Consider the following 23,003-nt stretch of genomic DNA (forward strand, 5'->3'; position numbering starts at 1 on the left):
AAGAACACAAAACCCAGAGGCAAACGAGCATAAAATGAATTTGATACAGCAAAAAGACTAGTCATATTAAAGCAGAGGACTTAGGAAGGCTCGTTTTAGGAAGCAGAGAGAAAAAAGTTATGGTCAGATTGTTGAAAGTTTTGAATGTCGTTTTTTACTTAATCACTGCTCTTTCATGTTTTTCAAAAAGTGCTTTTGTTAAGACTTTGAAACAAACTTTATTTTAAAAGTTGCTTCATTTTGTTGAGTGTCAATTTACTTTGAAGCTGGTAAAATTACTTTTTTGGTTCTCATAGTAAGGTGAAGTGTTCTGAACAAAGTTTCATTAATATTTCTAGGTTTCCAAGGGCACTAGTAAAAAACTAACCTAAAAAGATGGTAAGAAGAGCTTTATCAATCATAATTCTCCTTGGACTATTGTCTATACCACCCAAATGTCACAGTACTTTATCATTTATAGTTATATGAGTAATTCCCAAAGTCTTCAAGCGTGACACTGTGTCATTGCTTGATTTTATAATACTTATCCTTCACAAAGCAGTATAGTATGACATACACAATTTTATTGATTTAATGGTTTTTACCAAAAAAAATTTTAAAATAAAATTCAAAAAAATTTTAAAGTACATGCCTCTAAAAAAATAAGATAAGTAAAACTGCTTTAAGAAGTTTATAGAAATTACTAGAGTCATCTGGAGACACACAGGGATCAGAAATATTTTACGCTTTTTAAAAAATTATTTCCTTTTTCCCCCACAGTGTAGAACTAATTTTATTCTGATATTAAAATGTATCCCTAATAAAACAGTCTTTCTTTCTTACCCTCTTTTACAAGTCATTGAAAAGCTTACTAGAGGATTAGTGAACTTACAGTGAGTTAATCTCATCCTTTCGTAGCATTTTGGGATCACTTAAAGTGTTCTCTACAGTACTTTTCAATACTGATCAGAGAGCCAAAAGAAACAACAGAATTCCTACGTCATCTTAAAGATCTTGTAAATTCACATTTGATTATAACATATTATGTCGAAAGATCACATAATCTAGAGCAGTGCTATCCAACAGAAATATAAAGCGAGCTACAAATGCAAGCCACATATGCAATTTAAACATTTCTAGAATCCATATTTTAATAAAAGTAAAAAGAAACGTGAAATTAGTTTTAATAATGTATTTTATTTAACCCAATAAATCCAAGATCTTATCACTGCACATGTAATCAATATAAAAATTATCAATAAGATATTTTACATTTTTTTGTAGTAAGTATTCAGAATCCAGTGTGAATTTTACACTTACACAGCATCCCAGTCAGACAGCCACATTTCAGGTCCTTAGCTTCATGTGGCTTAGCGGCTACTGTATCAGGCAGTGTAGATGTGGAGGTTTCTCCTAATCACCAGTGCTACAACCCAATTTTTAAGAAACCTCAACCTATGAACTTAAGTCTGCCACACACACACATCTCTCAGAAGCACATTTAGGGGAAACAAAATCTTCAGAGATGAACTCTAAAGAAAAGTTCATTTTCACTTTAAAGTAGTACTCCAGTGGTTGTTTTAGCAGCACATATACTATACCTGGAATAATACAGAGAAGATTAGCACGGCCCCTGTGCAAGAAGGACATGAAAATGTGCAAAGCATTCCATATTTCTAAAAAGATAAATAAGTGAGGTAATGGATATGTTCATTAACTAGAAGGGATGGATCCTTTCACAATGTATACATCTATCAAATTCTCACAACATATATTTCAAATATCTTACAATTTTATTTGTCAATTATACTTCATTAAAATTTAAAAATAAAATGGTATTCAATTTTTCATCTACAACAAAAGATACCTGTGAGGATCTTTTCAAAATAATACTTTACATTCAGAGTAGAGTATTGGGACTGTCTCTATTTACATATGCTCACTCAGTATACAATTTCACAATGTTGAAAGTAAAAGCAACACTAGGAAATGAGGAATTTATGTGATTTTTCACTTTATTCTTTTCTTAAATTTCTCCTCTCACAAGCAGCCATAAGGCATCAGAACCACTTGGAAAACTTAACCGGTTGGCCAGAGAGAGGGGAGTGGTTTGTGGCCAATGTGAAACAAACAGCTCCTCAGAGTAAGACAAGTAGTACAGCAAAAACATCTGTAGCACAGAGATAAGGCAGGAAAGGATAGGAAAGGCTGCTCTTTCTCCAAACTCTTAGGCTTTTGGTCAACACTGCAATAAACTAATTATCTAGCAAGTCTATTTAGCTCTCCAACTGTTTACAACTCTAAAATGATTTAATTTAAATCAGTACCTAATCTTAACTATGAAATATCTTTATAATACATTGCATCCATGAATGCATAATAAATTAAACTACTGCTACTGTGGAGACTTAACTATGATTCAAGACTTTATTGCAACCTTCCAAATATCAAGTATTAGGACAGGTATAAAAATAAGCCAACATGTTCTAAAGTATTCACTAATCACTATAAAATTAGGCCATTGACTGCCTAATTTCAAATACATTGAGCTATAATTGCTTAAAGAAGAACATTTATACATAGGAGAAAAAATAAGATTTCAAGAATAATTTGACTTTAAATGGATGGGTTATAATGTTTGAGTTTTTAATGTTTTGAAATATAGCCTTTTGGGGGAGAGGGGGCACCTGGTGGCACAGTGGTTAAGTTCATGTGCTCTGCTTTGGCAGCCCGGAGTTTGCCATTTCAAATCCTGGGCACAAACCTACACACCACTCATCAAGCCATGGTGTGGCAGCATCTCACATACAAAATAGAGGAAGACTGGTACAGATGTTAGCTCAGTGACAATCTTCCTCAAGCAAAAAGAGGAAGACTAGCAACCCATGTTAGCCCAGGGCCAATCTTCCTCACCCAAAAAAAAAAAAAAAAAATATGTATATATGTAAATATATGTATAAAAAATATATATAAAAATATATGTATAAAAACATATATATATATATAGCCTTTTAATTATCTAGGCTAAATCAGTATGTCAAGGAAAAGTTATTGAGACCTTCTTGTGTTATGTGCATCATGAAGGATAAAACGGTATTAAGACATCCCTGCCCCCAGGAGTTTACAAGATATAAAATAATACCTATGGTCTATTGCTGCTTTCGCCATCCAGTGGCAGAGCTGAGTACTGCAGCAGAGACTGTATGACCCACAAAGCCTAAAAATTTACTGTCTGGCCCTTAACAGAAAATGTTTGTCAACCACTACTCTATACAAATTATTCTTGACTGAAGGGAGAGGACAGTGTAAAAAAACCACTAAACACCATAAAATTTTACTATATCTAGCAAACTTTTAAAAAACTATAGTCTTCACTATAAACACTCAGCTTTCACTATAAAACATCAGTCTGGCTGATGGTAAAATAAAACTTGTACACTAATTCTCACCTAGGCATGTCTGCTAAGAGAAATATATTAGAATATTTATGGTGGTGAGTTAAGATGTTTATCAAAATGGGCTCATGTATTTTAAAAGGTTGACAAAGACTTTAATAATCATATTTCCATGTTGTCCAGCTTGACCATCCTCATCTAACTCATCACTCCTGGCCGTAAATGACTTTGGCTACTTCTCAAAATCAAATTTACCCTGAAAGTAGAAAATTCTCATTATTTGCCACACTTATGTTCTATAAAGTTGCCAGGGATGCTAGAGTCGTGAATGCTGAATCATTGTCCCTTAGGGAAACAGAAGGTTAAGTCAACTCATCAATATATAATCTTGTTTTATGTGTTTCCGCTTAAAGACACCTTATTTAATATAACATTGAACTCATGGCCAATAGCACTATAACTCATGCCTGAAAGAAGCTTATCTAACACACGTATTTTCTCCATAAGACACATCATGGCCTTCTTGAGCTTAGGAACACCAGGCAGCATTTCAGCACTTCACTGAAACATTTCTTTAAACAGTGAAATCACCAACAAAAATGCAAAAATTACAAAAATGCACTAGATAGACGACAAAGACTTGTTTATAAGAGTTGAAACAAGAAAGCTAAACACTCCCTTGTTGGATCTCAGCTGGGAACATAGCAAATTTTTTGCTGCTCTCCCCAAGCACATGTCTGCAAATGACTGGGAAAGCACCCTGAGTACTGATTTCGGAATTATAAATAAATTTCACTAAATGGGCAAACTTGAAGCACAGAATTGGTGAATAACGAAGGATCAATGTACAATGATGCATTACTACTGATCATCTCTAAATTATGAGTTAAAAATTATTTTTGAGCAAGAGCAACATTAATAAGTACACAGTCATCCAAAGTAACGTCTTCGGAGCCACATTTCCTTAGTATCTATAAAACGAGTGATGTGTGGGTATTCCCCTCTTCCTCATTCCACACAGCATACTGCTGCTTTGAGACTCAGCCTCTAGTTGGGCAAGTCTGAGCCCCAGCTTGGGTTAGGTTCCCCTGACCTTAAGTTGCCACATTTTTCCCAGTATCTCTACTCTATCACTTATCACAACTATATAACCATTTGTTTGCTTATGACTTATCCACTGGATTGTAACCTCCCTGAACGATCCTGGGTTTTTTTCCCCCAGAACTTTTTGTCTAGTAGAAGGCCTTACTTATAACACATTGCAGTTCAGTTAACTTGTACTGAGTGAATAATTCAATGAAATGAGAAATTACAAGGACCTAAAGTATAATGACTATCATATAAAAAGACAAATGGGTAAATTTAAGTAATAAATAGGTAGAATATGTACAATTTGCCAACCAACTATATGTGGCAATTTGCAAGGATTTTAGATTGCCCTGGTTTCTCGATTGAACGAAGGTGTGCACAGCTGGGCTACTAACAAAAGAACAGAATACAGGAAGAGTACATTTGAAGGGAAAGATGAATTCTGTTAAGAACAAGCCTATAACCCTATTAATCATCCCTTCACCTATGCTATTTCTATGCTTGGTAAACTTTATTGCTTGATAAGACTGTATTCCTAATTATTACCCGTGTTGTAGTAACTTGTTTCTCTGGTCAACTTCCCAACTATAATGTAAGATCATACAGGGCAAGGTTTATTTACTTTGTGACTCCTGAAAACCTAGTACAATATTCAATTGCACTGAATGTGAATGAAGACATCCAGGAGAGAGTTGGATATTCTGAACTGGGGCTTAGGAAAGAAGCCTTAGCTGGAAATAAAGATTTAGAATAGATCAAAACACAGGTGGTATTTTAAAGTGTAAAAGAGGAATAATTTTTGAAAGAATCAAAGACAAAACTCTGGGATGACCAGCCTTTAAGGGGCGCATCAATCAAGAGGAGACAAATGAAAAACACCGAGAAGAAACAATCAGAGATCAGCCAGGTGAGAGGTATGGCAAACACTACTGATTACAAACCAAACAGCCATTCCTATCTTCTTTCTGGCTAACGGATAGCTAACTTCTTCCAGAATAGAGTAATAACTCAAGGAAAGACGGAGCTTCTCCCAGTCCCATGGTTAGTATAAGTCAATCACAGTAATCACTTTTCCTTTTGCCAGTGACTGGTGTAGGGGTGGCCAATGAGATGTAAGGGAAATGCTCTGGGAACTTGGGGGACTGTCCTCCCTATAAAGAGAAACCTACCCAGGAGAAACCCCAGCACTGCCTCTGCTTTTGGATGATGAAAATATGATGCTTGCTTTCTTACAACCCTGAGAGTACACATCTGTGACACAGTGAGAATGGTAGAGTACAAAGGGAACAAGAGCCTGGGTCCTTGCTAGTGTTGTTGCATCTCTGAATCAATCTTGGAACCACCTATCATTGAACTTATTGTTAAAGAGATTCTGTTACTTGGAGTTGAAAGCATCCTGATACCACTGGTGTCCCAAAAGCAAAAGGAGGATAGTGTTTCATGAACGATATAGGAAAGTCAAGAATGTACCCACAAGAGTGAGAATGATTTTGGATGCAGCAGTTACAGCTAATCATGGTAAGCACTAAAGAAAACATTAACTATGTGCAAGCATTACTCTAAAAACTTAATACATATAACCTTATTTAGTCTCTCACAACAATCCTATGAGGTAGATGGAATTGTGGGCAAAAGCCAGAATCTAGTAAATTGAATAATAAGAGGGATATGAAAATGGAATAGTAAATTTAGACATATCAAGAAAGTCATCTGAAGGAAAGGAGAGAGAATTGTAATAAGGGACGGATAAAGGAAGTTTTAAGACGGTCAAGAAAGGAAGAAAACAATATAGCGGAAAATGAGACATATAAAAATAAATAAAATACATAACAAAAGAAACGATTGCTTAAGTAGGGTCACAGAGAAGATAGGAGGGCTTGGTAGCAAGGGTACCGACGAAATTTGAACAAAATTAGAAGTGGGCTCTAGATTAAAATAAAATAAATAAGGACAAATTTATAAATTTGAAGGCAAGAGGACTAGGAAAGCCAAAAAGTTCATAGATGCTATCAATGCTCTTAAAAATTTTGTTAAAAAGGAGAGCCACTACTAAAGAGCTGAGTATACAAGTAGGGCATTTGATAAGAATGGCGATGGTTTGGTACAGCAATTATAGGAAACAGGAAGGAAACTGATCAGAACAAGTAAAGGATTACTAAATCTTCCTGAGGACCTAGGCAAAACCAGAAACCATGACAAATGGACACTCACGTCATTCATGAACATTTTATTAAGGACCTTCCACATGCCACAGCACCCTTCCAGGTACTGGGGATACAGTATGAACAAAAATCCCTACCTCATATACTTCACATTCCAATGGGAGAGATATAATTTTAAAATATTTTAATGATTAAAAACATTTAAAAAAATACTATATGAGATGTTAGATGGTGGTAGGAACTAAGGAAAATAAAGTAGGAAAGGGAAATAAGAGAATTAAAATTTTAGATGGGGTGGCCGGAAATGCCTTCACAGAGACAATGACATTTGTACTATGACCCCAAAGAGGAAAGGGGGAAAGCCACACGTATATATGTGGGGGTATAACATACCAGGTAGAGGAAAATATCCAGTACAAAAGCCTGGAGGTGAGGGAACGCCAGGCATCTGTGAGGCGCAGCCAAGTCAGAATGATGATGTGGGGTGGTAAAGGTGTTGGGAGATGATCAGAGGAATAATAGGTGGCTAGACAGTGTAGAGTCTTCTAGAACACTAAGACTTTGACTTGGATTGAGGGAAGATGAGAAGCCACTGGAGAGTTTTATGCATAAGAATGAGGGGATCATTTTGGCTTCTATGTTAAGAAAGACTGGGGAATGATGGTGGGCAAGGACAGAAGATCAATAAGGGGGCCAGCCTGGGGGCCTAGTGGTTGAGTTCATACGCTCCACTTAGGCAGCCTGGGGTTTGCTAGTTTGTATCCTGGGTATGAACCTATACACCACTCATCAAGCCATGCTGAGGCGGCATCCCACATAGAAGAACTAGAAGAACCTACAACTAGGATATACTGGGGCTTTGGAGAAGGGGAAAAAAAGAGGAAGATTGGAAACAGATGTTAGCCCAGGGCCAATCTTCCTCACCAAATTAAAAACACAACAAAAAGGCATACCTTTAAGAAAAAAAGAGAAGATCAATAAGAATGAACTGCAATAGTTCAGGTGGTTTGGACCACGATGTAGCAGTGGAGGCACTATTTTATTTATTTTAAAGGTAGAGTCGATAGGATTTCCTGATGAATTAGATGTGGGATTTGAGAGAAACCAATAATGACTCCAAGGTTTTTCAGCTTCAGTAAACTGAAAGAAAAGAACTGCTATTTACTAACATAGGAAGACAGAAGAGCCGGAGGGGGAAATTAGGGAGTTCAATATGAAACATATTAAGTTTAAGATGCCTATTAAGCTTACATATGATAATCTCTAACAGGCAGTTGAACATATAAATCCGGTATTCATAGAAGCAGTCAAGAGGGAAGATAAAAAATTGTGAATAGAAGTGATCTTCAAAACCAGGAGACTAAAGATTATACTAGAGTGAATGTAGATAGGAAATAAAAAAGGTCCAAGGACAAAGTCCTAAGATTCACAAATGTAGTAGTAATAATAACTACTACTAGGAAGGTGAGGCCTCTTCCTTAGCCCCAGGAGATGAATCTTAATTATTCAAAACCAAGTATGATACCTGTTAGAGTAAGTCTGTGACTCAGTTCTGCTCAGCACAAGGCTAGTCCAATTTGTATCCAGGGGAAGGGGGTAGTAGAAAGGTTTTCTTGCTTTTTAAAGAGAAGAAGCTTTCTTCTACTTTACAATCATGACTGCATTAACACCAGGAACTGTGGCAACCATTATGCAATCATTAGGAGCATTAAGCCACATGCAGAGGATGGCAGGGGGTAAAGATGAAAAAAACATGGGATACCCCATATATTGTTGAGCTGCTAAATCAACTAGCTGTAGAGCCACTCTGCACCTGGATTTTTTGGTTATTATTCAATAAGAGTTTTCATAACTTATGGGCAATAGTACCTGATTATGATAATCTCATTTAATTTTCATAACAATGCTTAGGGTACCAAAGAACAAACTGAGATCCTAAAAAGGTTAAACTTGCAAGGCTCAATAACTTGGCACTTACATAGCATATGGTGAATTGAAGCTCATCTAAATGCAAAAATCTATTTTAAGTGATTAAAAGTTGTGGATTTAAAGAGTGGACACAACCAAAAGACAAAGGGATGGAAGTTGACAACTTTTAAAGTGAGGCTAGGAAGTAAGAGACTGAAAGAAAGGGGCAGTGTCAAAAGACTAGAAGAACAGATGTAGTACATTAGTAAACAAGCTAAAGTAAGGAGAACTCTTCTTGAGAGAAGAATATTGGAGTCGAAGATTTTTATTGTTTGAGTAATCTGGATGAAAACTAGATGCAGGCTGTAGCCATGAGTAGGGAGGGAACTGCATTTTGAGTGGTCAAGGATTGATTTAGTTAATATTTATTAACATCTACTATGTGGCACCCTATTTTATGCACTTGAATACAGTGGTGACTAAAACAGACAAGATGCCCTGTGGCACTCTCACTCTGCTGTAAAGAAGAGACAATAAACAAGTAAGCAACTAGAACTTTGGTGTGAACGGAGTTTTGGGCCAACACAGTCAGAGGCACTCAGTGGTATCTGATTTGAGATGAAGTTCCCTGGATGTGGTCTGGCTAGCAACTGAGGCCTTTACTCAGGGTTACAAAAAGAACATGAATTCGATGACAATCAGGATGACAATGACTAGCAATTATGTGATTATTTCAAATAATTTTACATACTCAAACTAGGAAATAAATGTTTAATGAATGATCATTAAGTTTTCCCATTCCAACTCTTCAACTCACTGCTTAATAAACTACAGACTACTCTTTTTTAGACTTAAGCAAATGACTATCTGAAAACAAATATGGAGTCTTTGCAAAATGATTCATGGTTTCATTCAACATCCACTAAGTAGAATAAGCCCCATGAGGATGAGAGTTGTATATTTTGTTCACTATTCTATCTCTAGAACAATGCCCAGGATTTTTACTGAACTGAATAAATGAAAAGATTAATAAGGACCTACTGGATGCCAGGTATTATGTTAATCGCAAAGATAAACAAGACAGCTCTGGCCCCTAAGGAGCTTACCATTTAAAGGGTCTAACTAAAATCTCTTCATCTTCACTTGTATCAAAGCACATAGTTAAGGAGCAAGGTTGCTAAGAATCTAAAAGTAATCTCTCCCCTGAATAAAAGGAATTTATTGTAGGCTTCATATGCTTTTAAATTCAAAAAATAAAATACCATTCTATGCTGAAAAATTACTATTTGTATCATTAGGTACTACAATTAGATGACCTGTTATAAACAATGATTATGATAAGTCATAGGGAAATAGTAATTTCAGATTACTCTTTCTAAAAATTTTAATTCTTTTCCTTTCAAGTCCTTTCAAATACACTTTGTAAAAAAGGAAGTGAGAATATCAGTTAATATGAAGCAACATAAAAGAAGAAACAGAATCAGAAGGCAAATTCCAGAGAGATCACTGCTATAAATAGAGACATGAAAATGTCAGAAGAGAGAAGCAAAGTCCCACTAAAAAAACAACAACAAAACTATATGCCAAGTGAGTTTTATATCTCATACCCATCCCTCTTCAGTTAAGTATTCCATTGGCAAAGATCCTCCATCTTCCAGTAATATTTCAAAAAGTAAATCTTATGAGTAAAAGTAGATGTCTGATTACAAAAATCAAGATGTTTTCGGTTCTGCACAGATTCTTCTTCCCTTGGTACCTAAGAAGCAGAAAACTTCCATCTGAAACTTTAACCTACTCACTGCTTCATATAGAATTTATTTCATGAAATAAACAGGACAACATTAGGAATCTGGTCTTGGCTCTGCAATTAACCTTGTCACTTTGGACACGGCACTCAAGCAATCTGGGTCACAAGTGTCTCCACCATAAAATGAAAGAAACAGACTAGATGATCTTTAAGGTCTTTCCGAGTCTGATATTCTAAGGAAAGCTTGAGTGAAGCTACTCTTCAGTGCAATCTAGCCTCAAAGGCCCTCAACAGTCATAACCACATATTCAATAATTTGTTGAGCTCTAGCTTTGCAGGAAAATGGTAAGTATAATAATACAGAATTCAACTTGATATTTATTAAGATTTACCAACATAAAAGCACTAAGCTCTACTGGGGAAAGCAAAAAGTAAGATCCAGTTCCTCACTAGCCCTCTTTCCTATACAGAGGAAAAAGGAGAGAGGACAAGATCTCTGTATTTAGAACATTTACTACAGTCTAGCTGGGGAAACAAAATTTAATTCAGCTTAATTCTGTACTTATTAAATATTCTTTTTGCATAAAAGGGCAGTTTTCAAACTTTGATGAGCCTAAGAATCAACTATGATGCTTTTTTTTTTAATGTAGACTTCCCAAAACATGATTCACTAGGTTCAGGTGGGGCCCTGGTATCCACATTTTTACAAAGCACTCCAGATGACGCTGGTGACTCTTAAGAAACATTGCCCTAGCCTAGATCAACAAAAAGGTGACAGGGTTCAAAAACAGAAAATGTTTCTAGACCTTGAGTTCTAAAGACTATATGACCATAAAAACTAGAGAACAAACTGCAAGGCATTAAAAATAAGCAAAAGTCTGACAGAGCACAGAGATTTGCTATATTTCAGTGGTTCTCAAGTGTAGGTTGCACTTTAAGGATCAATCTAGGAAGTTTTTACATATACAGATAGGTCAATTAAATCAGAGTCTCTGGGAGTGGAGGTTGGGGATCACTGGAATTGGTTAGTCAGGTTAAGTTTCATGAAAAAAGAAAATTTTTTATCGGACTCTTTTTGGGCTAAAAATTTAGTGCAAAAGGCAAATGTAACAGAAGTGAAAGCCAATGATGCATAAACATACGATCCAAGTAGGGAAGGGGGAAAAAAAAAAACCATGTTTTTGACCATAAAATAAAGAGAATGGAACAGTAAATTTATTTTAGACATTTTGGTTTTTTGTGTTTTTTTTAAAAGATTTTATTTTTCCTCTTTCTCCCCAAAGGCCCCCAGCACATAGTTGTATATTTTTAGTTGTGGGTCCTTCTAGTTGTGGCATGTGGGATGCTGCCTGAGCATGGCTTGACGAGCCGTGTCATGTCCATGCCCAGGATCCAAACCAGCGAAACCCTGGGCCACCAAAGGAGAGCACGTGAACTTAACCGCTCAGCCTCAGGGCCGGCCCGACATTTTGGTTTAGACGCAACATGCAAAATGAGTCTTCGAGGTAGCTGCAGACACAGGTTTGGAAACACATTTGGGGAATAAGTATAGGATCAATTTAAAGTAAATTATGAAACCATATATATCTATTCTGCAGTTTCATTATATATTATATTCTGCAGCATTATATATCAGCTTTATTATAAGTTATTGAAATGCATGCTATAGAATTAGCTAAAACCACTCAAGAACTGGGTAGCAGGGGCCGGCCCCGTAGCCGAGTGGTTAAGTTTCCACGCTCTACTTTGGCGGCCCAGGGTTTCACCGGTTTGGATCCTGGGCGCAGACCTAGTGCCACTGGTCAGGCCATGCTGAGGTGGCATCCCACATGCCACAACTAGAAGGACCGACAACTAAAATATACAACTGTGTACTGGAGGTCTTTGGGGATAAGAAGGAAAAATGAAAAATAAATTAAAAAAAAAAAAAGAACTGGGTGGTAAAGACCAATTTTTTGAGACGGATGCTTTCAGGAGTCCCAAAATTTCAACCCAGCATTATCCCTAAAGTAATGGGAAGCTGGGAGCGTCATGGCTTACTAGCAAGGGCAGGCAGCTCTAAACTTTTCTCACTAAACTGATATGCAATTCCCTATACATTCTATGGCACTGCATTTTATCTCCTATGATCCTGGTCAAAGGACAGATCCTGCTTACAGACAGGACGCCAACAGATGTGTGCAACTAGCCAAACACTCTGTATATATTCAAAGAGGCTCTTTGTATGATATACTAAGGATGTTCCTTCTCTCACTATATTTGAAGCACCCTCTAAAGTAGAGAATGACACTTTAGCAAACCCCGCCACTTCTCCCATAAACCTTCCACCTTCACTGAAGAGTTCCTAAAAGGCAGATAAAATTTATTTTACCTTCACAAAGAAATTTGCCTCAAGTATTAATTATTCTAAAACATTAAACTGTGAAGAATTTTATTCAGAATTCTCAGAAGAGTCTAATCTAAAAACTCTTGATAAGCTTCTTTTGGCAGATTGGCTATTTTGTGGAGGAATCAAATATGTAGACAGTACAAACACTATCATAGGTGCTGTGTGTAACACGGGGGAGAAATTAAAATTAATCAACTCTATCTTTGTCTTGAAGAGGCTTACAATCTAGTTAGTGATGTGGACTACAAAGACATAAATCCCCTGAACAATGTATTTGAAAAATAACACTAGTCATCTTCAGAGAGATATGTATACATGTGTGTGTATATATATGTACACACACACCATAAAGCACTATATACTTCAGTAAGGCACATTACTAATCCATCCAATGCAATTAACAATAAAGAAAAACAAAATTTTATCATGTAATACAACACATGGGTTCTTCAAATTTTGTAAGTAGTTTATTTTTACTACCTTACATTAAGAGCTTCCTTCCCATGGCGAATTTTGGCCCAAGTCTTGATAAAAACTAATGCAAATATTTTTAAAATCCAGGGAAGAAATACTAAGTTGTGAATCCCACTTTAGAAATTACAAAGAGATACATTTCATTGCTTGACTTTTTATAGATTCTTCCCATTCTTTCACGTCAGGCTGCCTGAGTTCAAATCATAGCTCTAACACTTACTAACATGTGACCCTGGGCAACTTAGTTAACTTATCTGTACTCCAGCAAAATGAAGATTTTAATAGCACCTATCTCCTACAGCCATTGTGAGAATAAATGAATTTAATATATGTAAAGCACTTAGAACAGCGCCCAGTATATACCACTAGCTATTATTAGCTATTACTATGTTTTAGAGCATGCTATGCAGTAAAGACAGAGAAAAAGACTTAGACCCTACTGTCATGGACCTTACAATCTAGTAGGAATTCCAAATACATGATAAATACTATTACAGTATTATCACCATGATATGGTACATGAGAACAAATAGGAATCCCCAAATTTGAGAGTTCTGGACAGGCTTTCTGGAAAAATGGAAATCACTGGGCAACAGTAAAATCAAAGAGGTGAGAAGTGTTCCTGACAAAGAGAAAGATATGCACCATGGCCCAAGGGCTCTACAGTTATGAATAGGTGGGAATGACAAGGATGGTAAAAGGCTGGATTTAGGGCAAATCGATGGTCATGAGGAATATCCTAGTGTTCTTCAATCTTTTAACAGCCCTTCAATCAGGATATATGACCAAATTTAGCATCCAAATCAGAGAAGAAATGTGTAATAACTGAGGGTGAGATGATACTATGGTAATGTCTGAGATAGAAAACAGACAGAAATCACTGTGTAAATACATGAGACTTTTTATTATCCTTCATTGTTCGCTACTTTTCAGAAATAGATTAAATTGCTCTTTTTTTTTTTTTTTTTTGAGGAAGATTAGCCCTGAGCTAACATCCACTGCGAATCCTCCTCTTTTTGCTGAGGAAGATAGGCCTTGAGCTAACATCTACCCCCATCTTCTTCTACTTTATATGTGGGACACCAGCCACAGCACGGCTTGATAAGTGGTGCATAGGTCTGTGCCCAGGATTTGAACTGGCGAACCCCGGGCCGCCAAAGCAGAGCACATGAACTTAACCACTGTGCCACCAGGCTGGCCCCTGCTCTCTCTTTTTGGTATGCTGGTAAAAGGAAAAAGTTGCATGACTTACCAAAGGGCACATGGGTCAGACTTGAATCTAGATCCTCTGGGACCAAGTTCAGAGTCCTTTTCACTATATAGGACTGTCTTCAGTTTCAGACATTGGTCAAACTGTTGTTCTCCACAATGTTCCAAAGTTACATTTGTGTTAACAACTTTGTCCTTTAACATGCAAGTATTTCCTGCTTCCAATCACACCAGTCTGAAACAGAATCCTAGAAACTCAATCAGAAGAGATATAAAAGTCATTAAGACCAATGACCAACCGAATGATCAAATACCCTAACAACATCATAGACCATTTACTTTAATTTGAAGTGGCCACTTTCCTCCTTATATCTAACCAGACTCTGTTGTGACTGTGCACTGGGAAAATACAGGACTGGTCTGAATGACACACAGCATGCAGCATGAAGTTATCAGATCCCTCTGGCTAAGAGTTGTTAGGAGGTAGGTGATGGGTATAAAGGTGATGCAGGAAGCCTATACAATTTTGCCACTCTAAAATGCCTGTTCAGGGGCCGGCCCCCTGGCCAAGTGGTTAAGTTCACGCACTCCGCTTCAGCGGCCCAGGGTTACACTGGTTTGGATCCTGGGCGTGGACATGGCACCGCTCACCAGGCCATGCTGAGGCAGCATCCCACATGCCACAGATAGAAGGACCCACAACTAAAAATATACAACTATGTACCAGGGGGGCTTTGGGGAGACAAAGGAAAAATAAAATCTTTAAAATGCCTGTTCAAAGAGTGCTAATGGATTATTTTTCTCCAGTAGCTATAAATAAGAATCTGTTAATATTTTACAGATTTAAAAAAAAATCCAATAGTGAAAAGTCACGCTAAAAAAGATTCACTCAGTCATTTGGTAACCAAAAAAGCAGAAGGTAAAATGAAGAACCATGCCAGTACATGTAGTAGCCCAACTTTTACTATCTTTACTAATCTTTTCATTCTGTTATTTGATAAATCTAAATGCCCCTGCCAGGCTTCTATAACCTCAAAAATACTGACTTCTGTTTCATCCTGAGGATGAAATATGGATATCAATTTCTGTGATAAGAGTGTGACTGTAAAATATAATTCGGCTGAATATTTAACCAATCTCTCAAAGCACAATAAACCGATTTTAGATTAGTTACGATACATCCACTTTTAAGAGGATTTATACTGCAAAGGGGAATAAACACAGTCAAGAAAAGTCTGATTTCATCAGTTATAATGAAAACACCTAGAGCAACTAGCAAAGTACAAATGGCTTTGAGAAGATGGAGTGCACTCAGAATCAACCACATATAGTCTAATCCAAAGTCACTGGTTACAGTTTTCCCACAATTCAGTTGCTGTTGCAGAATCCTGGGTTTTACCAAAACTAAGATCTGAACATAGCTGTTTAATACAAAAAATTTACAGAAATGGAGTACCATGGACTGTCCCTTTCTGATTATGAAATACCAGAAGCTGAACTAGACGTTTAATAATACCAATTTCCATTTGTATAGCACTTTCCTCTTTCTGAAGAGCTCACAGAGATACCTCATTCAAGGATAGCAAGGCAGGTTATGATCATTATGTAGATGAGAAATCTGACACAGAGACTAAGTCACTTGCCCAAGGTCACAAAACCAACTAAAATGTAGAGGCAGATATTTTTCAATATTCATTCAACAAATACCTAGAATGCTAAGACTATGTGTTAGAGACTGGTCAATGGTAGAGACAGACAAGGTCCTTGCTCTCCAGGAGTTTACATTCTAACAGACAAGAGACAATAAACAAGTAAAGACATAGAACACAAGATAATCTCAGATAAATGCTACAAAGAGAACATGGTAATGGGATAGAGAGTGACTGCAGAATGGCACAACCAGAGGTCATAGATGGTCTAAGGCGGTGACATCTGAACTGAGGCCTGAATGATGAGGACAAACCACACACGTGAAAAGTCTTAAGAGCATATGAATCAGGCAGAGGAAAAAGCAAGTATAAAAAGTCCCAGAGGCAAGAAAGATCATGGGCAGCAAAGTGGCTGAAGTAGAATGAGAAGGACTGTTTAGAGACGGTGGCCTGATAATATGGAGCCATCAGGCCACTCAAAGAGAAAAGATTTAAAGTGCAATAGAAAAGACATAGGCGAGATGATCTGAATTTAAGCTTTAAAGAAATCCTTCAAGTTATTATATGAAAAACAATTATAATACAATCAGGTAGCCACTCTTGAGCTTTACAGGTTCTGGTAATGGTCTGTTCCTTGAAGATCATTCCTAGAGAGTCGATACATGGGTACTTATCACTTTGGACACCTTACATGTATATTATATACTTTCTTGCACAAAATCTCATTATTCTGAAAAGGAAATTGTAGATAAGTAAGGGTACAAGCAGAAAAACCAACTAGAATGCTAGTGTAACAGTCCAGGGCTGAAGTGATGGTAACTTGCGAGTAGTGGAGGTAAAAAGTAATGGAATTTGGAATATACCTTGGAAGTACGGTAAATAGGACCTCCTCATGGATGGAGGGGCAGGGGCAGGAATCAAGGCTGACCAGTGGTTCTCAATGAGGGGGTGACTTTGCCTCCCAGGGGACATCTGCAATGTCTGGAGACATTTTTTTTTCTTTTTTTTAAGGAAGATTAGCCCTGAGCTACTGCTGCCAATCCTCCTCTTTTTGCTGAGGAAGACTGGCCCTGAGCTAATGTCCATGCCCATCTTCCTCTGCTTTATATGTGGGATGCCTGCCACAGCATGGCTTGCCAAGTGGTGCCATGTCCACACCTGGGATCCGAGCCGGCGAACCCCGGGCCGCCGAAGGGGAACATGCTCACTTAACCGCTCCGCCACCAGGCCGGCCCCTGGAGACATTTTTGGTTGTCACAATTGGTAGTAGGGGTGGGAGGTGGCAATATGCTACTGGCATCTATGGGTAGAGGCCAAGGATGCTGTAAACATATTACAATGCACAGCAGTGCTGCAAAACAAAGAATTATCTGGCCAAAAAGTGTCAATTGTGCTGACGCTGAGAAATCCTGATACAGACTCACTCCAACTGGTTCCCATTCTAGAATACCCACACTTCCAGGATAATCTACAAAAAAAGGTAAAAAATAAGGTCCTTACTTATTTTCAACATTTAGAGACAACTAAAATTGTGTTAGACATGAAATAAAGTTTATTTGTTTGGAGGTAAATTATACCACTCTGTGGTTAACACTATGCTGCGCAGAAAGACTGACGGGTATATAAGTCTAATTAATCAAATACAAAAAAATCAATTACTGATTAATAAATGCCATTTGTTGAACAAACTTTCTCAAAATATAACTGAAAAAGGGGCTGGCCCCGTGGCCGAGTGGTTAAGTTCGCGCGCTCCGCTGCAGGTGGCCCAGTGTTTCGTTGGTTCGAATCCTGGGCGCGGACATGACACTGCTCAACAAACCACGCTGAGGCGGCGTCCCACATACCACAACTAGAAGGACCCACAACGAAGAATATACAACTATGTACCGGGGGGGCTTTGGGGAGAAAAAGGAAAAAATAAAATCTTTAAAAATAAATAAATAAATATAACTGAAAAAATTCTACTTAGCAATAATGCCCAAGACTGCTTTTACAATTTTTCTTATCAGTTATGCTTAAATCTATAGTTCAATATTTTCATTGCTTTTCCAAATATAAATTCCCCAATAATCTAAAGGGATGGCTATAAACAGTGAAAAACATAATCAGAGCTATAAACGGGTAAAATGGCAGGAAAAGCTCAGTAGTGAAAAATGACGGCCCACTTGTATCTATGTGCTCATAAGTGTGTAGTTATCTGGCTACTTTGGGCCTTTTGCCAGCGGGCCCACTCGTTTTAGCTATCAGGAAGACTGCAGCACACATTTCCCTCAATTACACTAAGACTAGCAATGGGAAAAGTACACTTTTAGACCTAATTCACAAAGCACAAAATGCCAAAGTTGGTAAAGTTCATTCTACCTCGTTCTTTGTTATGCAAAAGGAAAGAATTTTAGAAAAAATCACTGTGATCGCCTCCTAATCCCTAAAGCATCCTAAGGAGTCTGAAATCACTACTAGTGCAGTAAATCACGTGCCGCGGTATGCTCAGGAAGTCTGAAGTCTGAAATTACTTGGTAACTGAAGAAGACAACATAAAACACACAAAAAATTTTTTTATCTACTCCCGGGATGACAATTCAGAACATTACCTTACATCGGAGTTCTCACAGGTAGGGGCCGGAGGACACTATTTCTAGGAAGCCATAAAGTCAATTTTGGTCAAGAAATGGATGCTGTTCTTAAATTATAAAGACCTCAATAAAACTGGATACGGGCACATACAATACTAGGTTACTAAGTTTGGTTAAAACTGAATTCAAGGAACAATCACGGTTTTGAAAGGTAAAGAAAAGGGCAATCACATTACCACAGCCTTATCCACATTACACAAAAACTTCCAAATCGGCTTGGGAGCTCAGAGGCCTCCAGCCTGAATTCATCCCCACTTGAGAGAAAACTAACAACCTGACAATCTAGACGTAAAACACAGGGATACTTTACTACCGTGAAAATCAGGCCGAGTTTCCGCTGGGCCTGGCGGAAGTCGCCACGAGCATCACCCGCGGCGCCCAGGCGCGCTGCTCCCAGGCGCCCTCCCGGCTGCGGCGCTTTCGAGACACTGTTGCGTCGTTGTAACGTCTACCGACGTCACCTCTTCCCCGTGGATGCACAGCGTGACCCTCAGCAGAAAATCCACCCTCACTTCCTCCCTGAGGCGGCGACCGATAAGAAACAATTCCTCCTTTTTTCAGGCTATCAGAAACTCGAGCCAACTGCGGCAGCCGCGGCAGTCTCACACACCACCCCAGAAGAACAACCACAGTGCCTCAACTTAGGGCCGCGCGGAGAGGAGGCGCCAAATACACCCCATTCTCGCGAAATCGCAAACACAATTCTCGCGATATCTCTCTTCCTCTCCTTTTTCAGCCCCACCTCCACACCAGCCCGTTGCTTCAAAACATCGCGAGATTTTCTTCTTCCAGTCCCCGCCCCTTTACGGCACGATGGTCGCACAAGAATGTGATACTGGCTCGACGGCCGCCATTTTCTTTCTTTCTTAGCAGTTGGCTGAGGGAAGGTCTCTGCGAAGAAGCGGTAGCGGCCACTGTAGTGTAGACATGGCAGACTATTCAACAGTGCCTCCACCCTCCTCTGGCTCAGCTGGTGGTGGAGGCGGCGGCGGCGGCGGTGGAGGAGTTAACGATGCTTTCAAAGATGCGCTTCAGAGAGCCCGGCAGGTAAGTCTGGACCGCGCGGCGGGATCCCGACAGCTCACGGTAATTGGCCGTTGGCTGAGTAGGCCGCTACCTCTTCGCGCGTCAGGAAGAGGAAAGAAGTGCCCTTCTGGGCTCTGAAATGTGACGAGACTCGCGTTTCCCAACGTTGGTAAAATCGGTTAGAGGCTGGAACTCGGTTTTGTGTTCTTGGTGCCTAAGCCACTTAAAACCCCAGCGCGTGCTACGCATAGCTGGCTTTAAGTCTTTCTCCCGCTTCTGCGGCGCTCGCGCTTCTTTCTCCAAGGAGTTGGCTTAGCATTTCCTTTCCCTCGGAGTGAACGTCCTTCTCCGTTGGAGTAAAGCGCGCGTACTTTTACACAATAGTATGGAAGGTTCTGGTAATGAGTTTGTGAAAGGACCAGGGGCTGTCCACAGGAGCCATAGTAAGGGAAAGGATGTGTCACTGAAGCAGTCTTCACAGCCTCCAGCTCGTTCGAGCTCTCCCTCGCAGTTAATCTTTCGGGCTCCTTCACTTTCACACCCACGAGGAAGAGACTACGGAGAGCACTAGTGTCCCGGGTTGGAATCCTTCCTCAGGGCGGGATTTACGTGTCAGTGTGTTCTACCAGTCCTTCCTCCTTATTTCTCAAAATGGCTTCGGGCCCATTATACCCGAAGTTTCAATTTGAATCTGCCTCTCTGTTCAGAGTCGTAAACTGTCCAGACCTCTTTGTATTACGTAGCTGCGTACATTTGCCCTGAAGGCACTTCTTTCTCCAGCGAGAGCTGTAAAAAAAAAAAAAAAAAGTACGTGTACTCCAGGAAAGTGAATGATTTCTTAATTTGAACTTTACCTTTACTAGGTAATCCCTTAATATAATTGCAGCTTGAAAATGTGCGATGTTGGTATGAACTTATATGTAAGCAAAAGTAAGAATCTTTTTCTCCTTTTGACACTCTGCATATTAGGTGCTGGACGTTTTCAGTCTACAGTGTTAACCGAATGGTAATCCGAAACTAATTTGGTAGTATGTTTGATTGCATTAGGAGTTCACTTCGTTAACTTCTGTTTTATCCTCCAGTTCGATGAAAGGATCATTTGAGTCAAAATCTGTAAAATCTGTAGTGATGTAACAAATCGCTCTTATTTTTGTAATAGCAACATGTTATAAATAAGAATGTACCTGTACGTGCTTATAACCAAAAATATTTGGGGGGGGGTCAACAAAAAGTCATCATTAATACTAATCCTGCGATTTTTTTCATCTAGTTTTTTTAATTACTTCTGAGCATGCTTAGATAGTGACTGAAACATTTATATAGCGACAGGCGCTCCGTTAGTGGGGTTTTATTAGATTAGATTGAAAGACTCATGTGAATTTTGTTCAACTAGCATATTGAATTGATTTGTACCACCCTGTAGTTAGATACTGCAGATTTTTCTAATGTCTGAATTGGATTTCTGCCTTCTATAAAGCTATGATATAGTCAAGGAACCAAATGCAAATGAATAGTAGTATCTGATTAATGTTTTCAGAGATGAGTAGGCCAAATATGGACAATGTTAATTCATACACTTGGTCTGTAAACATAGAGCTCCTACTATAAGTCAGGCAATGTACACAACGCCAGGGAGTGGGGTGCCTAACTGCCAAAGTAAAGGACTGATATTTTAAGCAAGGCATTGAAGAATGAGTGAGAGAAAAGAAGCAGCCTGTGCAAAGGTATGGGGGGGTTGGGAATGACAAGAACCCAAGAGTGAAGTCACTGGAGGATAGTGTTGAGTGGGGTGAGGAGGGTGGAAAATGATGTGAGAAAAGATAGATGGATACCATTTCAGAAAGACTTCGGCTTGCCATGCTTTAATTAAAAATTGGACTTCCTTATTTGGCTAAGCTATAATCTCCTGATTAAGGTAGACTGCTTTTTGAACATAGAAGTTGTCCTCAAACTATGGAATTTCTTGCACTCTCTTTATATGCCAGTAGGTCAGCTGCCCCAATGCCCTTGCTGTAATGATAATGATTCTTTACAGATGTCTTTGCTATAACTCACTGGGGTTTTTTTTTTACAGAATTGATCTTAAATCTGAGATTCCAAAATTTGGCTTTCGAGTTGAGTTACCCGTTCTGATTACATTTGAGGATGTCTCTATCGGTGTAGCTGCTTGTCTGATTTTGTATAAGTGGAATATAAGGAAGAGTACTTGGACTGAAGGAACAAGATAGGTTGATATCTGAACCACTTTTTCCTTATCTGTATAAAAGGATACTGAATTATATTTCCCAAATCCACATCTAACCATAAGTTTCTTTTCTTTGTCTAAAATATTATGCTGTGTTCTTCGGAAGGAAGAGGTATAAGAACAGCTTCTTGCCCTCAAAGAGCCGTGTACCAGTGGGGATGCTATTGGCATTTTTAGCTGGAGAGTTCTTTGTTATGCAGGGAAGGAGGACAAGTGATTAGGATCCCTGGTCCCTACCTGGTAGCATTTACTCTAGTTGATTGTTGCCATCTGGTAACCTAGGCCAAGTTCCCAATCTTTTTTCTAGAGAATCGCGATAGCTTATTTTTTAATGTGAAATTTTTAGATTTTTACAGTACTCTAAGCTAAATTCAGCACAGGGGCACCAGGTTGCTTCTCAAGTTTAGGATTGCCAGAGTATACACCTTAGAAATTTATATTTGTGTATTTCAAGCTGTAACTCCAGAGGATGAAGTTTGGATTCTTTGATTAGATGTTTCGTGATCACACTGAATAACAAGTTCTCTCTCTGACACATTGGAAGATTAAAATGTACCTACTTTTTTGTTCTCCTTAAGGTTATATGAAGATAGAAGTGAATCAGAGACTTAGACTGGATGAGTAGAGTGGTAGATCACAAGTTAAGCAGAAAATATCAACCCTCATCATTCCTTCCCTTCTACATGACTATTAGTAATTTTATCTACTCAATTATTCTTAAAATCTCTTCCTTAGTAATTGTAGAAAGTGATTCAGGCTACATTATGTTGTTTGAGTGCAATGAAAATTTTATAAAATAGAATTGTTGACTTTTTAATTACTGTTAATCTTTTCATTGAAAACTAGCATTTGAGTGTGTGTTTTTTTTTAACATTTTGTGACAGGATAGCAAAGCTTGATTATAATATTAAGCAAAGATTCCTGTGTTGTAGAGATGGGACAGTGTTAATAAAATGATGGCCTAGTAATATTTCTAGTGTCCTTCATGCATCTTCACACTTCTGGTGCGTGGTAACTGAATCCATCAGGACCTTGCCCATAGTAGGTACTCAGTATTTATTGAATTGAATCAACAAATATCTGTAATGAATTAAAGTT

General features: G+C 38.4%; 2 protein-coding genes and 1 non-coding gene across 35 annotated transcripts in view; 2 read left to right on the plus strand and 1 right to left on the minus strand.

The window, feature by feature from the left end:
- The window catches only part of DNAJB4 (DnaJ heat shock protein family (Hsp40) member B4), a 46,121-nt gene extending 25,768 nt beyond the window's left edge, over positions 1-20,353 (minus strand). For 2 of the 11 annotated variants that reach the window (XM_070591992.1, XM_070591986.1), the window contains exons 1-2: positions 18,593-18,730; positions 14,396-14,600 (exon numbers count right to left, since the gene is read on the minus strand). The gene's annotated coding sequence lies outside the window, so the exon portion shown is untranslated. Of the gene's footprint in view, positions 1-14,395; positions 14,608-18,592; positions 18,919-18,947; positions 19,321-19,376 lie in introns of those variants that run through there. The other 9 variants (XM_070591990.1, XM_070591985.1, XM_008519014.2 and 6 more) reach the window with 9 other exon arrangements.
- On the plus strand, positions 1,551-1,657 carry LOC139079207 (U6 spliceosomal RNA). Its single transcript, XR_011532579.1, has one exon. It is a non-coding gene; the product is annotated as a U6 spliceosomal RNA (small nuclear RNA).
- The window catches only part of FUBP1 (far upstream element binding protein 1), a 34,217-nt gene continuing 30,760 nt past the window's right edge, over positions 19,547-23,003 (plus strand). For all 23 annotated transcript variants that reach the window (XR_011532374.1, XR_011532378.1, XM_070591983.1 and 20 more), the window contains exon 1: positions 19,547-19,681. Coding sequence is in view for 21 of the 23 variants with exons in the window: in XM_070591983.1 (XP_070448084.1) it covers positions 19,562-19,681 (120 nt within the window). In the remaining 2 variants the exon portion in view is untranslated. The remainder of the gene's footprint in view (positions 19,682-23,003) is intronic.

This window comes from Equus przewalskii, chromosome 24, assembly GCF_037783145.1.
Source record: "Equus przewalskii isolate Varuska chromosome 24, EquPr2, whole genome shotgun sequence".
Classification (NCBI taxonomy): domain Eukaryota; kingdom Metazoa; phylum Chordata; class Mammalia; order Perissodactyla; family Equidae; genus Equus; species Equus przewalskii.